The sequence below is a fragment of the Xylocopa sonorina genome, chromosome 11 (assembly GCF_050948175.1).
Source record: "Xylocopa sonorina isolate GNS202 chromosome 11, iyXylSono1_principal, whole genome shotgun sequence".
NCBI classification, from domain to species: domain Eukaryota; kingdom Metazoa; phylum Arthropoda; class Insecta; order Hymenoptera; family Apidae; genus Xylocopa; species Xylocopa sonorina.
In genome coordinates, this window is record NC_135203.1 from 7,345,771 (window position 1) to 7,362,992 (window position 17,222).

Consider the following 17,222-nt stretch of genomic DNA (forward strand, 5'->3'; position numbering starts at 1 on the left):
TATTGGTTGTAGGTAAAAGATTAGAGTAAAAGATTTTATGTCATACATATTTTGTCACCTCTGCCAGTCTTATCTTTAGTTACAAATCATGAATACAATGTAACGATACGCAATTTCACTTTTAATTAATAGCCGGTATTATCATTTGGTCGATATCGAAGATACCTATGATAACGTTACGAATTGTAAGATGAGAAGTAATGTATCATTCATTTTTTTATTTTTCTTCTAGAAATACTATAAAAATAGTAGGATAATTGACGAATTATTATATAACAGTGGTCCGGAAGAAACTTAAATAAGCCAATGATGTTTTAAGGATCTGCGAGGGCAGAATAGTTTTCAGTGAAACATAATAAAAATCACGATTGTTTAATAATTACTTACGTTCCCAAAGGTGAATAAAGATAGATCAACAATTTTACCAGCGGTAATTTTAGCTGGACTGTTAGACATGGCAATGATTAGAATAAGACCATGTATAGTTTTGGTTGGCAACTGAACCCAGTCGATCATGAAGCAACACATACCGATGCTACTGCTCTGTCGATAATAGAAGTCAGAAATAATTATAAAAAAAATGATAAATAGCTATAAAAATGCGAATAGATATAAAAGCTAGTTTGCTTTTGTTTCTCTTCGTACCTTTTCTATCAAGAGTTCACCAATGTAGCACAATATGAATATATTGAAAGTCAAGGATACCAAGAGGATCATATAAGTCGTAAGACTAATGGTATTGCTTTGCTTCCAATCCTGTCGAAAGTACATAGACTCACACAATTTCAAATAAAAAATTAAGAAGAAAAAAGAACTCACCGTCAAACAATAATATTCGACCAGACATATGATAAACGCGGAACTAATGAATTCCAGGAAGCATACCTCCTGCAGTACCATCTCTATTTTCGCTGAAAATCTGAAATCGATCTCCTTGTACTATTCATCGACGTGTTAAACAACCCAGAGACGGATTGTACCTCAAGACTCGCAAATGACGCTCAACGATCTCGATCAAACGCGCGTCCAGGGTGGACCTCCCTTTGGCTGGGTCCCCGTGGGTGAGTTTGTTCAAACGCGACACGATGATGTCAATCTGTCCGCAGGTGTGGGTCGCGAAAAGGGCAGCTAATCCACAAGCACCTGCAGTTACAGAGTAGATCACGTACCCGCACATGCAATGAAGGACGTAGACCAATTCGTAAACTGGGCTCGTCTGGGCGTCGAACAGGACGCTGTATGTGGGATAAACCAACGGTTTGATAGTGCGATTGTGCTCGTCGACTAACGTGCCGATCGCGTACTGTGGCATGATCGTGTGATAGATCGCACCGCCAGAGTACATGAACACGGCACAGAGGATCGTCAGATTCCGACCAGTGCGTCCGAATTTCAGCATCATTTCGCGATCCCTCTGGATCTCCACCTGCTAGTAGGGATTTCGAGTAGGGAGGTATCGAGGTGTTAAACAGTCTCGCGCTAGGATCGTTCATCTCTGCGTTTCACTGACCTGTTTCCAATCAATTCGTACCTCTTCGATGCAATTCTCGATCGTTGGTTTACGCACCGTGAGAGCCCAGTACTTCAACAGAGAGGTCACGCAGAAGCACAGCAGACCGCATAGTTTCAACCTCATTATAGTGTCCTTCTCCTCGTACAGTATGTACAGGATGCACGGTACTATGGCGAACAGTAGGACGAAACTGCTGATCCCGATCGCGATCTTCGACAGAAATTTCGCGGTACCGTTCAACATCGCTGGCCAAATGCCGATGGACTTGAGGATCCACTTGCTCTGCTTGGTTACGTACGCGATGTCCCTTTCGTAATTCGCGTTCCTCCGCTCGTGATCGCCCTGACGTCGCGTCGGGGGGTGCATGTTCGCGAACAGCTCAAAGACGACTGTTCACGGGAGACGCGGGTATCGATTGGAAAGTTATCAGGTGCGCGTACATCTCTTCGAGTAGTTTGAAGTTGATTATTAATTAGTCAGCGGTCAGAGAAGCAGCGAGGGTCTTCGCAATTACAGCGAAAGGGTGAACGCGAAGGGACGACGCTATAGCGTCTATAATACAGAGTCTAACTTCGAGGTTCGAGACGAGCGATGGTGATATGCACGATTGTGCAACAAGTAGAACTTTTGTTCAACCGAGATGGTATATGGTTTCTGTAATATTATATATACGTATAAAAATATTTAAATGTACACGGGAAATTTGTTGAGATAGTTGGACATAGATAATTAACAGTTGGACAGATAATGAAAGAAGCATTTTGAGAAGAAGAAGCTTTTTGCTTTATGACAAGGTACGTCTGCTTGTCGTACGCAGGCGTAATCAACCCTTTAAAGGCGGAGTTTAGTGGGTAAGGTTAAACGCATGCGTTACTTCATACGAGTGGTCCCACGTAAATCATTTGTATATTCAATGTTTTGTATTGAATATATTGTGGTCCATGCAGAAATAGATAGGGTTTAAGTCATCAGTTTTTCGATTTCGAAATAGTTTAAAAAATACAGGCCTCCAAAGTTAATGGATTTCTTTTATCACTTTAATCGTAAAGGACTCTTCTTTTCGATTAATTTTTATATCTTAGGGATCATTTATGCAATGCGAAAGTATCTTTAGTTTGTAAAATGACTTTTTCGAGTCCTAGAGAATAGATTAAACATGTACTATCGCATTATCCCTATTGTCTGACGGAGCATACAGCGAGTCGACTACTTGCAAGTAGAGTCAAGCGCATTAGTCAGTCAATCCAGAGTGTTTGACACGCTCAGCTGAATCTATTTACAATCTGTTTACCAGTTATCCATGTGATTTCTCATAAAAAATTTCTTTCATCTTCTGCCACTTGATTAACTTGTCTAATCAGTCGTGTCTTCGAAATATAAGACATAAAAATAATCTAATATATATTACTATATTTAATTAACAAATCTTCCACATTCTAGGCGCATATTTAGATGGTAGCAGGCACTTTTACAACTGTGTGTTGTATAATGTTAATAAATTACTACACAACAGTACTCCGGATGAAATTTAAGTACGCGAATGACGTTTTAAGAACCTGCAAAGATAAAGTTACTTTTATCGAACGAAATCATCGTGACGTTTCTGTAATATATTTAAAATAATCGTGAAGACCCACACTTGCGAAGGCAGACAAGGATAAATCAATTATGCTACCAGCACTGATTCTCGCTGAATTACTCGACATGGCGATGATGAGAATAAGACCCCGGGTGGTTCTCGTTGGTAAATGGTACCAATCGATCATGAAGCAGTGTATTCCCATATTAGTACTCTATAGTGCAAGTGATCCATACGGAAGGGAAGAACGATATTAAAAGATTAAAGAAACAAATACCTTTTCTATGAGAAGATCCCCGATGTAGCACAGCAAGAATATATTGAACGTCGTGGATATCAGCAGCAACGAATACGTTATCAGACTAATCCTATTGTTCTCGTTCCAATCCTGTAGAAAATAGAAAAATACATCGTAAATTCATACGTCCATAATTGAAAAATATCGAAAACCTACCGTTATACAATAATATTCAAGCAAGCATACCACAAAAGTGGAACCAACGAATTCTAATAAACACACTTCTCGCAGAACCGCCTCGACAGTCGCGGAAAATCTAGAACACCGTGCGACACCATAGATTCAACTAAATTAAATAAAAAGAAGAAGGAACATTGCGCTCGCATCGATACCTTAAAATCTCCAAGTGATGATCCACGATTTTTATCAGCTCACTGTACGAATTACACTTTCCTTCGAGTTCTCCAGCGGCGAGATCGTCCAATCGAGACAAAACGATGTCGATTTGCCCGCAGATGTGCGTCGCGAAGAGCGCGGTCAATCCGCAAGGACCAACCGCGGTGCTGTCGAAGATGTACCCGCAGAAGCATTGGAGAACGTAGACTATTTCGTAGACAGGTGTTCGTTGGACGTCGTAAAGGGCGTTGTACGTGGGATAGATCAACAGCTTGATGGTACGATTATGCTCGTCGACGTACGAGCCAAGCGTGTTCTGCATCACCGTGTGATAGATTATCCCACCGCTGTACATGAACACTGAACTTAACAGAGACAAGTTTCGACCCAGCTTCCCATACGCCAGCATCAGCTCGCGGTCCCTTTCGAGTTTTATCTGCCAGACAGTTTCGACGCTTTTCTCAAACAATTCTTACTGTAGGTGCAAGGAATGGGATTTTGGGGTTTCAGGGCTCATACGTTAGACAGTCGCGTCTATTAGGACAGTGGACCAGGTATTTCGCGCTGAGACCCAATTGTTTTACAACTGCTTCTTTTCTCTTAACTGCACCTATATTTCTTTCTAACTAATTGGTGGAGGAAGCAACTGCCTACTGACTCGTAAAATATTGAAGTGCGAGGGTACGAAGAGGTAGAAGAGGTACGAAGAGTCAGATTTGAGCAGAGATTTGAAAAGTAAGAAGCGTGTAACCATTGGGAGAATTTTTTAAACTGCTTTCCTCAAATCTTCGGACATCCCTACATCATAGACTGTTATCTTCGCCAAAGCATCTGCGAATGTAAAAATTGTGTTTGAAACAGACCTGCCTCCAGTCGTTCTGCACCTGCTCGATGCAAAGCTTGATCATCGGTTTCCGTACGATCAGAGCCCAATATTTCATCAGAGAGATGAACGAGAAGCAGGTCAAGCCAAAGAATTTCAGTCTCAGCAGCGGGTCCTTCTGTTCCAACGTGATGTGTAGCACGCACTGTATCAGAGTGAAGAACAACACTATATTGCTGGCTGTGATCGCGATTTTTGGTAAAAACTTGTAGTTTCCATTTAGCACGGCTGGCCAGATGCCTATGGAATTTAAAACCCATTTATTCAGATTCGTCACGTAAGCGATGTCTTTCTCGTAATTGGGATTCGGTGGTTGATCGATCGGATCGCGTTGGAGAAGATGCATGCTCGCGGACAGCTCGAAACCGACTGCTCGCGTCGGAGCGTAACATCGATTAGAAGGGGTAATGAACTTGGGTTGCTGGTACCTTGCGTGTGCGTGCGTACGATTGAAGTTGCAGATTGATTAATGTTTGATAGGAGAAGGGAGCGATTAGAATTATAGGAATGACGAGAGTCTGTTCTATAGCCTTGTGTTTCAGCTAGAGCTGAATGCTAGGGACGGAAGAGTGGTACTATGGTTAAGTGCTCTGCGATTAGATGTTATTACTATCGAGACGATTACTGTATGGAATACGATCTCGAATGGTGATCTCAGCAATGATTGGATTGACGAACGTTTACGTTTGTGTCCTGGAAATAAATCTTTCTTTCTTGTTTAATTGAAATATTATTGTGCAATATCTGTGAGTATATTATTAAATTTGCATTATTATATGTGCATTTACGTTGGCTTTGATACAGCTAAAATTACTTTTTGGTGACCCTACATCGAAAAGTTTGGTCCGTTGTGTGCAGTTGCTTTTCTTAGGATAATGTAACGCATGGAAATTATTTTCTTTCTCAATGGCAGTGAAATACTTGTACGGTTTTATTAGCTTCACGCATTTTGATTAGATGTAATGAAATATATGAGATAATAAAAAATATTCTCGGTTACATGTTGCAATTAAAAAGGTATCATGGTCAAACGATACATACATATTATACTTGAATAATTAACACAAACTGGGTTTTCCAAATTAGTCCTTAAAACGTTCCACCAAATATTTTCTGCTTTTACGTAACATTCATCTAAAAATATTAGCATATTTTTAAACACGATACTTTATATGTAAAAGAGATGCATTTATCAGTAAACGGAGTAGAAATTTACCATTCTGTGACAGCTTGGCATAAATTCAGATAAACGAACGATGTTCTGACTACCTGTAAAGTCACGTTGAAATTGAAGTTTATAATCGTTACGAATTAGATGCTACGTACAGTACTGAATGTGTTCATCGATAGCTCGAATATCTTCCCGCCTGTAAGTCTAGGTGCGAATTTTGAGCTGCCAATCAGCAACATAAGGTCCAAGCTTTTCTTTCCCCGTAAATTGTACCATTCGATATTATAAGTTGCATCGCCAAACTTTTCACCCTGATAACAGAGTATAATATTAAAACTAGGCAAATGCAAAAATACAAGAAGTACACTTCAGCAAGGGTATATCCAGAGTTGGTGCAGCTGCACCATCTTCCGATTTTGAAAGAATTCAAAATAAAAAGAAACATTGGATACGCCCTGCACTTCAGATAGAGTAGAATACCTCAGCGACAAGTAGTTCACCCCCGTAACAAATAACGAACATATTAAAAGTCATCGTGATCCAGGTACAAATGTACGTCACGATAGCTATCGCGTCACGATTTCTCCATGCCTAAAATTTCCATTATAAAATACCTACACTCGTTTCAAGTAACGTAAGAAATCATTGAACAATTTGCCATTTACCACTATACAAAGGTACTCATTGGCACATATCAGAATGGTCGTCATCACTACTTGCAGGAAACATATTTCCTGCAACGCTTTCGAGACATTTTTCGTGTAGCTAAAAAAATGTTTCACATCGTATAGAGCGGCAGAAGCGAACCTACCAGGTGGTAATGTAATAAAAAGCTTCATCATGGCTGGTATTAGCTTGTTAGGAAAATAGTGCACGGTGTATGTTGATTGTACTTACTTTAACGCGTCCACATGACTAGTGACAACGGCAGCCAAAAGATTCTCAGCTCCATCAGCCACGTTCTGTTCCTCAGCAAGCAGGCACTTCAATCGCGTCATTTGGATCTGCAGCATCCCACAGCTATGGGCGACCAACGACGCCATTACGCTGCACAATGTTATCTCGATGCTCACACTGAGGAACGCGTAAACGCAATGCATAAAGTATATGAACTCGTAAGTAGGACTGGTGTAAACGTCGATGAACAAGTCTAAGCCAGGATGTATCAATGGCTTGACCGTGACGTTCTCAGATATCTGGAACGGGTCCGAGAGCAATGGTAGAAAGGTGCAATACGACATCCCGACGAAGTAGAAGAGGACCATGTAGACGAGGGTTGATCTGTGGGCAAGCGTCACGTTGCCTGTCATGATGTCGCGATGCTCGTCGGTCTCGATCGATTTCCAATCGTTCTCGATTCGTTCGATGCAAGGCTTCAAGATAGACGCTCTTATGCCGAGGTAGAAGAATTTCGCTAGGCAAGCGACGCAGTAGCACATCGGTGCGAGCATCTGGATCGTCACGGTGATGTTCTTCACGTAGAAGAAGCAGTAGTATCCTGAAGGCAGTAGAACGAATGAGATACTGGTCGGACACGCGATCATTAGTATCGTCGAGACGACTTTCTCGAGTCCGCTTGTATAGCCGTTAACCAAGGGCCATATGCCAACGATCTTCAAGAGCATACGGAAGTATTTCAGCGTATTTTTCACGTCGTTCCGGTAATTGTCGTTCATCGTTCGTTCGTGAGAGGAGGACCTTAATCGTATCGAAGCTATCGTTCGACTGACCGACGAGCACTGGGTCGAGGTGCTACTGATAAAACGCAAGCGCGTGGTCGCTGTTTAAAATAGAAACGGTTCAATCACGCGATACTGTTTTATGAATTAGAACGACGAATAAGTTACGGGGGTGCACGCGACGAGCGTATGCGAGCAAAAAAAGGGGTAGCGGTTTTTTGTGACGGTATACTGGTGTCCTCTTATGGCCCTTGGCTAAGGGGGTAGAAAATGAGTTTGTAATTTTATTTCGTAAAGTTTGCAACTTCGAATCTGGTAGTAGAACGAGGAATTATTAAATCGTGTAGGCTGGAAGGTTGGATTGAAGGTAGTTTCTATCGTTCCTAGAAGGTATAGTCTTGCCATCGAATCGCATTGCCAGATCGGATTAACAGATGTCTGTTCCTGTGTGTTAGTCACATGTGGATTGATGTTTAGTGATAAATAATATAGAAAATTTCGAAGTTCTATCCTTAAATCATTTTCTGAATGTGTATTGAGGTAGTCATTAGCATATTCAGTGAAACGATCAACGATATTTGCACCATTTGTTAAATTTGCGTAAGTAGATTCATTTAACTAGTCCAGCTTTCGTGTTAATGTCTAGTATCGTAAACTTAATGCAAATACGAAGAGGATCAGAGGCAAAAATATTTAAAATACGTATTTTTATCCATTTTAATCTACGTGAGATCTAAGGCTTGAGTATAAATTCAATGGGTATAAATATCGCTTCAGATACTTCTGAATTTTATGGATAAAACATCTGAAAAAATATTACTTCAATTACACAGTGATTCAGTTAAATATCAAAATGAGTAAAAAATGGAAATTTCATTACCAGTCCGCAACTGTTCGAAGTAAATTTAAATAAACCACCGACGTTTTCACTACCTGAAAAAATATGACATGTTTTATAAATCTTATTTCAGCCAAAGAAACAGAGAAATAGAAAGAGATTTACAGAGCTAAATGTCCTTAGAGATAATTCTATCAGTTTTCCAGCTGTCAGTTTTGGAGGATATTGCGATATGGCGTTCAGTAGAACAAGATTGCGAGCTTCCTTCGCTGGCAATTCGTACCAATCGATTTCATAGGCAACTGTGCCGATCTGACTACACTAATCACGATCATTTAAAGAATACTTGATAAAAAAATACTTTCCTCGCTGTAAAATCTTCTTAGTAAGTACCTGTTCGGTTAATACTTCGCCTATGTAGCAAAATATGAATATATTGAAAGTAAAGGAGGCCAACAGTAAAAGATAAGTTGATATCGCAACTGTATCGTTGTTTCTCCATTCCTAGAAAACGTTGTCAATTAAAATTTCATGTCATAAAGATAACATTTAATTAGACATTAGTACAACCATTTACCATCAGACAATAATATTCAAGCAAACACATAACAAGCGTGGATTCAATGACTTCAGCTAAACATATCACCCGCAATGCTCCCTCGACGTTTTGAGAAAGTCTAAAATTCCCACGTATATAATTCATAAACCTAATAAATCTTCTGATAAACTTTACAATCTTCCTAAATGTATAAGAAAGTTTCATATTTTCAATTCGTTTGCTTATCTAGAACTCCTTACCTTAAAATCTCCACGTGATCATGAACGATAACAGCCAAAGGGTCGCGATCAATATTGCTCTCCCTTTTCTTTTTCTCGACAAATACCTGCAGCCTTGCTATTTGTATCTGGATCTGTCCGCAAATGTGGGTGACGAAAATCGTGGTCAAACTGTACGCGGACGTCGTGACGGTGCACATGATCATCGCCACGAGGCAATGAGTCGTGAATACAATTTCGTACGTAGGACTCGACTGTTCATCGAGGAACCACTCGTAGCCAGGATAGGTCAGTGGCTTCAGAGTGTTGTTATTTTTGCTCCCATCCTTCGATAAGAATTGCATCGCTGTGTGGTACGATACACTGCTGGAATAAAAAAAAACCGCGCAAACAGTGGTCAGACTCCTGCTGAGCGCCACGTATTTCAACATGATCGTCCGATGACTCGGATCCTTCACTAGCCTCCAGTCCCTTTTCACGTGTTCGATGCACCGTTTAAAGACACCGCCTTTCAGACCAAGATAGCAATACTTGAACGTGGTCGATATGCAATAACCGATAGGACCAACGAGCTTCACTTTTATGTCTAAATCTTTTTCAACGAACAAAATGTAATGGCTAGAGGGTACGATGACGAAGAAGAGAAGGGCGCTGCAAATGGGTATCATAATTACTGACAGAGCGTGCTCTGTTCTGCTGGCGTCTTCGTAAACTAGTGGCCAAATTCCTATCAATTGCAACAACCACTGGCACATTTGTAGACTGTAATGTATGTCATTTTTGTAATGGATGTTCCACACTTGGTTGTTCACGATGTTGAATGGTTTTACACACATGCTGACAGTTACACAGCACGCTGACGACTGTCGGAGAGGATTTTCGATGGCATATTGGTATAACGCAAGCGTGTGTTTCTTTTACTGGGTAATTATGCATGTTGTACTGCACCCTATGCGCGTGCGTTGCAAACGATGTAGTGGTGGAACAATCTATAGCCAGCAAGGGTTCATGGTTTTTATGATCTGTAACTTTTAGTTTTGTTTGATGGATTGAGATGTGTACAAGTGACGATCGAATGGAAGTGCAGTGCGAAGGGATCGTAGGATGAAAAAGGTATTCATGGGTGTGTGTTAGGTGTATGTAAATTTGGTGCATTAGTTACATTTTGGATTATTTCTTAAGTGTGAGGTAAGTGACTTTAGGACCATTTTTAGAGATTGATAAGTACAATCAGATAATAATTCCTCTAGATCGAGTCACTATGGAAGGGAATCGTCAGCAAAAATATTTGAAGTATGTGTTCCTATCAGTTTTAATCTACATGAAGTATAAAAATCGAATTCTCAGTCAAATATATGTTATTATCATTTGAATCTCTCATTTCGAAGAATCATCTGTAAAAATATTATTTCATTCACACAGTGACACGGTATTTCTAATAACGTGGGCAAAAAAAATTGATTTTATTACCATTTTGTAACTGTTCGAAGTAAATTTAAGTAAACCACTGATGTTTTCACCACCTGAAATAAATATTATACATTTTACTGCGAATTAAAATTTTTTCTCCAGGAAAAAAGGAAGACTTACAGAGCTGAATGTTTTTAGAGATAGTGCTACTATTTTTCCAGCTGTTAATTTTGGTGGGTACTGTGAAACGAGGTTCAGCAGAATAAGATCGTGAGCTTCTTTGGCTGACAATTCGTACCAATTGATTTCATAGGCAACTGTACCGATTTGACTGCACTAATCACGATCATCGAAAGCATGCTTAGTAAGAAGATCATTTTCTTTGGAATAAAATTGTATTGGTGAGTACCTGTTCAGATAGCACTTCGCCTATGTAACAAAATATAAAGATATTGAAAGTGAAGGAAAGCAACAGCATAAAATAAGTCGATATAGCGATCGCATCGCTGTTCTGCCATTCCTGAAAAAAGCCGTCGATTAAAATTTCTCATCGTATAGATTAAACTTAATTAGACATTAGCACAACCCTTTACCATCAGACAATAATATTCAAGCAAACACATAATACACGTGGACTCTATGATTTCTGTTAAGCATATCAAGCGCAATGCTCCTTCGACGTTTTCGGAAAATCTAAAATCCCCATATTCATGCTCGTCCAATAAACCATCAACTGTTCAACAACTCCAACAAAATTTCAAAATCTTACCTCGTCTGTTTGCTAGTCACGCCTTACCTTAATATCTCCACGTGATCGTGAACGATAATAGCCAAGGGATAGCGAGAAACGCTCTGTCCCTTTTCCCTGTCAACCAACCCTTGCAGTTTCGTTATTTGTATCTGAATCTGTCCGCAAATGTGAGTGACAAAAATCGCAGCCAAACTGTACGTGGCAGTGGTGACGGTGTACATGATCATCGCTGCCAAACAGTGAATCAGGAACACGATTTCGTACGTAGGACTAGACTGAGAATCGAGGAACCAGTCGTAGCCAGGATAAGTCAGTGGCTTCAAAGTGTAGTTAGTTTTGCTTCTCTCCTTCGACAAGAATTGCATCACTGTGTGGTATGACATACCGCCAGAGTAAAGAAACACCGCGCAAACAGTGATAAGATTCCTGCTGATCATCACGTATTTCAACATGATCGTTCGATGACTCGGATCCTGCACTACCCGCCAGTCTCTTTTTAAATGTTCGATGCACCATTTAAAGACACCTCCTTTCAGACCAAGATAGCAATACTTGATCGTAGACGACAAACAAAAACCGACAGGGCCAAAGAGTTTCACTTTCGTGTCTATATTTTTCTCAACGTAGAAGATGTAGTGGCCGGACGGTAAGATGATGAAGAAGAGAATGGAGAAGCAGATGGTCATCAGAATGACTGAGAGAATTTGTTCCAATCTGCTGGCGCCTTCGTAAACAAGTGGCCAAATTCCTATCGATTGCAATAACCACTGGCACATTTGTAGAGTGTAGTGAATGTCATTTTTGTAGTGGGCATTCCAGACTTGAGTGTGCACTATGTTGAATGATTTTAAAAGCATGCTGAACACTTCGCAGCACTCTGACGACTGTTGGACAGGACAGAAACTTTCGACTATACATTGGCATAACGCAGGCGCGTGTTTCTTTTACTCGATAATTATGCATGTCGAACTGCACCGTGTGCGTGTGTTTTGCCAACAATATAGTGGTGGTGCATTCGTCTATAAACCGTAGAAGTTTGCCTGGTTTTATGTTTTTTAGGTTTTATATTTGTAGAATAAATTGCTGTGTGGGCGAGTAACGATCGAATAGGGATGCACTTAGAAGAGATTGCAGAATGAAAAGAGTGTTCATGTGCATTTTGTTGCGAGTATGCGATGATATATTGTGTTGAAGGTTTGCCTGCAATCAGTGAGGTATTGGTTACATTTTATATTATTTGTTAAGATAGTGAGATAAACCACAACGTCCTTAGCTACTGGGATTTCTCCTTTAATATATTCTAACATCTACAATTACAGTTGAAAGACTAGTTTAATTAAATGATATTATGGACGAGTAATTTTGGCATTGGAAATAAGCTCTGGCTAAGAACAATATATAAAGTACAATTTCTTTTTAGTTTTAATGTATACGAGATCTAAAATTCGAATTCTCATTTAAATAGGTGTTATTATCACTTGAAATACTTTCGAATTTTTCATGAGGAAAAAGCATCTGAAAAAAAATCATTGATTAAGTTTTTTAATACTATGTGCAAGAAAAAGTGATGTAATTACCACTGCGTTACTGTTCGAAGTAAATTTAAGTAAACTACCGATGTTTTTAATACCTGAAAAAAATATCGCACTTCTCTCATCTATTTCATTGTAAATTGAAATTATTTCTATGAAAGTAGAGAGACTTACAGAGCCAAATGTCCGTAGAGATAGTGTAATTATTTTTCCAGCTGTTAGTTTCGGTGGATACTGTGATATGAGGATCAGTAGAATAAGATCGTGAGCTTCCTTGGCTGATAAATGGTACCACTCAATTTCATAGGCAATTGTACCGATTTGACTGCACTAATCACGTTCATGTAAAGGATACTCAGTAGGAAAAACATTTTCGTGGACATAAAATTGCATTGGTGAGTACCTGTTCAGATAACACTTCGCCTATGTAGCAAAATATAAATACATTGAAAGTGAAGGAGAGCAACAGCAAAAGATAAGTTGATATTGCAATCGCATCGCTGTTTTCCCATTCCTAGAAAAGGCTGTCGATTAAAATTGCTCACCACAATGATCACATTTAGTTAGATATTAGTACACCCCTTTACCATAAGACAATAATATTCGAGCAAACACATAACACACGTGGATTCTATGATTTCTGTTAAGCATATCACGCGTAATGCCCCTTCGACGTTTTCGGAAAATCTAAAAATCCCACGTACATGCTCGTCTAATAAACCATGAATTCTTCAAAAATCATAACAAAATTTCAAGTTCTTACCTCGTTTGGCAATTTATCACTCCTTACCTTAAAATCTCCACGTGATCGTGAACGATAACAGCCAAAAGTTCGCTACTATCATCCTCCCTCTTTTTCATTTCAACCAATTTCTGCAGCTTTGTTATCTGTATCTGAATTTGTCCACAGATATGAGTGACAAAAATCGCAGCCATACTGTATCCAGCTGTGGTGACAGTGTGCATAATCATCGCCGTGATGCAATGAATCAGGAACACGATTTCGTACGTAGGACTCGACTGTTCATCAAGGAACCAGTCGCACCCAGGATAAGTCAGTGGTTTGAGAGTATAGTTACTTTTGCTTCTCCCTTTCGACAAGAATTGCATCACTGTATGATAAGACATACCGCCAGTATAAAGAAAAGCCACGCAAACAGTGATAAGCTTCCTGCTGATCGTCACGTATTTCAACATGATCGTTCGATGACTCGGATCCTGCACGACCTGCCAGTCTCTTTTCATGTGTTCGATGCACTGTTTGAAGGCCCCTCCTTTCAGGCTAAGGTAGCAATACTTAATTGTGGATGATATACAAAAACAGATGGGACCGAAGAGCTTCACTTTCGTGTCCAAATCTTTTTCAACGTAGAAAATGTGGTGGCTGGATGGTACGATAACGAAGAATAGAATGGAAAAGCAGGTGGTCATCAGGATGACTGAGAGAATTTGTTCCAATTTGCTGGCGCCTTCGTAAACCAGTGGCCAAACTCCTATCGATTGCAACAGCCACTGGCACATTTGTAGACTGTAGCGTATGTCATTTTTGTAATGGACGTTCCACATCCGTTTGCTCACAATGTTGAATGATTTCGCACACATCCTGACAGTTACGTAGCACGCTGACGACTGTCGGAGAGGGTAGAAACTTTCGACAGCATATTGTCATAACGCAGGCGCGTGCCCTTTTTATTCGATAATTATACATGCTGAAGTTCACCATGTGCGTGTATTTCGCCAGCAATGTAGTGGTGGTACATCCGTCTATAACCTGCAGGAGATAGCCCGTTTTTCTTTTTTTTGGGCTCTGCATTTGTTAGATGGGATGCGATGTGCACGAGTGAAGGTATAGCACGAGGAGATCCCAGAATGATAAAAGTGTTCGTGTGTTTTGTATTGCGTGCCTTGGTTCTGTGGAACAAGGTATTGGTGGAACTTGAGATTTCTTTTTAAATGTGAATTAAATCGCAAAGTCGTCAGTTATTGAATCTTCATTTTTTATATGTTCAGCATCTACAGTTAAAAGTTAGTGAATAGTATACGCAGTGAAATGACCAACGAGATCGACAGTATTTTTTAAAGACTGGAAAGTAGAATTAGTAAGTATCTTTAGTCAGTTCATAAAATTAGTAGAAAAGTTAGCATTAATGAGGATCGCACATAAAAATCTTTAAAATATGCATTTTTATCGATCTTAATCTACATGAAATCTAAAACATGTCTGTAAAGTGAATTGATATGATTATCACTTTAGAGACTTCTGAATTCCTCACTTTGAAAAACATCTGCAAAAATATTTTAATTACACAGTGATTAATTACTCAGTTAAATATTAAAAAGAGTTAGAAATGTAAATTTCATTACTAGTCCGTTACTGTACGAAGTAAATTTAAATAGACCACCGACGTTTTCACTACCTGAAAAAGTATGACATATTTTTTAATTAACTGACTGTAAATTAAAGTTATTTTTGTGACGAGAAAAGCAACTTACAGAGCCAAATGTTCTTAAGGATAGTTCTATTATTTTTCCAGCTGTTAGCTTCGGTGGATACTGCGATATGATGTTTAGTAGAATCAGATCGCGAGCTTCTCTGGCTGATAATTCATACCACTCAATTTCATAGGCAACTGTACCAATTTGGCTGCACTAATCATGATCATTTTAAGGATACTTAGTAAAAGGATCTCTCCTTCGCGATAAAATCTTATAAATGAGTACCTGTTCAGTTAATACTTCGCCTATATAGGAAAATATGAATATATTGAAAGTGAAAGAGAGTAGCAGCATAAAATAGGTTGATATTGCAATCGCATTGCTGTTTTGCCATTCCTAAAAAACGCTACCAATTAATATTTTGTCATCACTAAAATGCAATTTGATTAGATATGGTACGATCTTTTACCATTAGACAATAATATTCGAGCAAACACATAGCAAACGTAGATTCTATGATTTCAGTCAAGCATATCACGTGTAAAGCTGCTTCGATATTTTCCGAAAATCTAAAGTATCCATAAAAGTATAAAAATATAAAACTTCCACATATCTAATAATCCTTCGATATTTTTAGAAAATATATTAAAATTAAAAGCTCTTACCCTCGTTTACTTGACTATCACTCCTTACCTTAAAACTTCTACGTGATCGTGGACGATAATAGCCAAAGGATCACGAGCATTGTCCTGCTTCTTATTCATTTCCACTAATTTCTGCAGTCTTGTTATTTGTATTTCAATCTGTGCGCAAATGTGAGTGACAAAAATCGCAGCCAAACTGTACGTGGCCGTCGTGACAGTGTACATGACAATAGCCGCCAAACAGTGACTCAGAAACACGATTTCGTACGTAGGACTTGATTGTTCGTCAAGGAACCAGTCACATCCAGGATAAGTCAGTGGCTTGAGAGTATAATTACTTTTGCTTCTCTCTTTCGACAAGAATTGCATCACTGTATGATATGATATACCGCCAGTATAAAGAAAAACCGCGCAAACCGTGATAAGACGTCTGCTGATGGCCACGTATTTCAACATGATCATTCGATGATTTGGATCCTGCACTACCTGCCAGTCTCTTTTCACGTGTTCGATGCACCGTTTGAAGACTCCTGCTTTCAGGCTAAGATAGCAATACTTAATCGTGGATGATAAGCAGAATCCAACAGGACCAAACAGTTTCACTTTCATGTCTATATTTTTCTCAACGTAGAAGATGTAGTGGCCTGATGGTACGATGATGAAGAAGAGAAGGGTGAAGCAAACGATCATTACAATGACTGAGACAGCGTGTTCTAATCTGTTGGCGCCTTCGTAAACTAGTGGCCAGACTCCTATCGATTGCAATAGCCACTGGCACATTTGCAAACTGTAGCGTATGTCATCCTCGTAATGAATGTTCCACACCTGGCTGTGCACAATGTTGAATGATTTTAAACGCATGCTGACCACTTCGCAGCACGCTGACGACTGTCAGACAGGCCTGAAACTTTTCACCACGCATTGCCATAACGCAAGCGCGTGCCTCTTTTACTTGATAATTATGCATGTCGAATTGCACCGTGTGCATGTGTTTTGCCAACAATATAGTGGTGATATATCCGTCTATAAACTGCAGAAGTTTGCTTGGTTTTATGTTTCTCAGGTTTTATATTTGTTGGGTAGACTGCTGTGTGAGCGAGTGACGATTGAATAGGGACTTAGAAGAGATTGCAGAATGAAAAGAGTGTTCATGTGCATTTTGTTGTGAGTATGCGAAGATATGTTGTGTTAAAGATTCCTCTGTAATCAGTGAGGTATTGGTTACATTTTAAATGATTTGTTAAAAGAGTGAGATAAATCACAATGTCCTTAGTTACCAGGTTTTTCGTTTTTAATATATTCGAGCATCCACAATTACAATTGATGACTAGTATATTTAATTAGATCATATTATGGACGAATAATTTTGGCATTG

The 17,222-nt window shown here is 39.3% G+C and overlaps 5 protein-coding genes across 5 annotated transcripts; all 5 read right to left on the bottom strand.

The window, feature by feature from the left end:
• Nucleotides 1-268: 268 nt before the first annotated feature.
• LOC143429125 (odorant receptor 4-like) lies at nt 269-1,879 on the bottom strand. Its single transcript, XM_076904578.1, has 6 exons — nt 1,511-1,879; nt 981-1,426; nt 820-919; nt 646-756; nt 388-543; nt 269-322 (listed from the first exon to the last, which is right to left on the bottom strand). The coding sequence occupies exons 1-6, from the start codon at nt 1,877-1,879 to the stop codon at nt 269-271; spliced, it is 1,236 nt and encodes a 411-aa protein (XP_076760693.1).
• Nucleotides 1,880-3,015: 1,136 nt separating this feature from the next.
• LOC143429008 (odorant receptor 4-like) lies at nt 3,016-4,955 on the bottom strand. The gene is made up of 6 exons (XM_076904356.1): nt 4,590-4,955; nt 3,723-4,162; nt 3,547-3,646; nt 3,370-3,480; nt 3,151-3,306; nt 3,016-3,069 (listed from the first exon to the last, which is right to left on the bottom strand). The coding sequence occupies exons 1-6, from the start codon at nt 4,953-4,955 to the stop codon at nt 3,016-3,018; spliced, it is 1,227 nt and encodes a 408-aa protein (XP_076760471.1).
• Nucleotides 4,956-8,335: 3,380 nt separating this feature from the next.
• Nucleotides 8,336-12,092, bottom strand: LOC143429280 (uncharacterized). The gene is made up of 11 exons (XM_076904811.1): nt 11,281-12,092; nt 11,078-11,177; nt 10,894-11,004; nt 10,665-10,820; nt 10,545-10,597; nt 9,996-10,023; nt 9,096-9,937; nt 8,875-8,974; nt 8,691-8,801; nt 8,463-8,618; nt 8,336-8,392 (listed from the first exon to the last, which is right to left on the bottom strand). The coding sequence occupies exons 1-11, from the start codon at nt 12,090-12,092 to the stop codon at nt 8,336-8,338; spliced, it is 2,526 nt and encodes an 841-aa protein (XP_076760926.1).
• A 716-nt stretch (nt 12,093-12,808) lies between these two features.
• On the bottom strand, nt 12,809-14,369 carry LOC143428793 (odorant receptor 13a-like). The gene is made up of 5 exons (XM_076903926.1): nt 13,558-14,369; nt 13,355-13,454; nt 13,171-13,281; nt 12,942-13,097; nt 12,809-12,865 (listed from the first exon to the last, which is right to left on the bottom strand). Exons 1-5 carry the CDS (start codon nt 14,367-14,369, stop codon nt 12,809-12,811), a joined length of 1,236 nt encoding a protein of 411 aa, XP_076760041.1.
• Nucleotides 14,370-15,130: 761 nt separating this feature from the next.
• Nucleotides 15,131-16,708, bottom strand: LOC143429120 (odorant receptor 4-like). Its single transcript, XM_076904573.1, has 5 exons — nt 15,897-16,708; nt 15,673-15,772; nt 15,489-15,599; nt 15,261-15,416; nt 15,131-15,184 (listed from the first exon to the last, which is right to left on the bottom strand). The coding sequence occupies exons 1-5, from the start codon at nt 16,706-16,708 to the stop codon at nt 15,131-15,133; spliced, it is 1,233 nt and encodes a 410-aa protein (XP_076760688.1).
• Between the last annotated feature and the right edge of the window lie 514 nt (nt 16,709-17,222).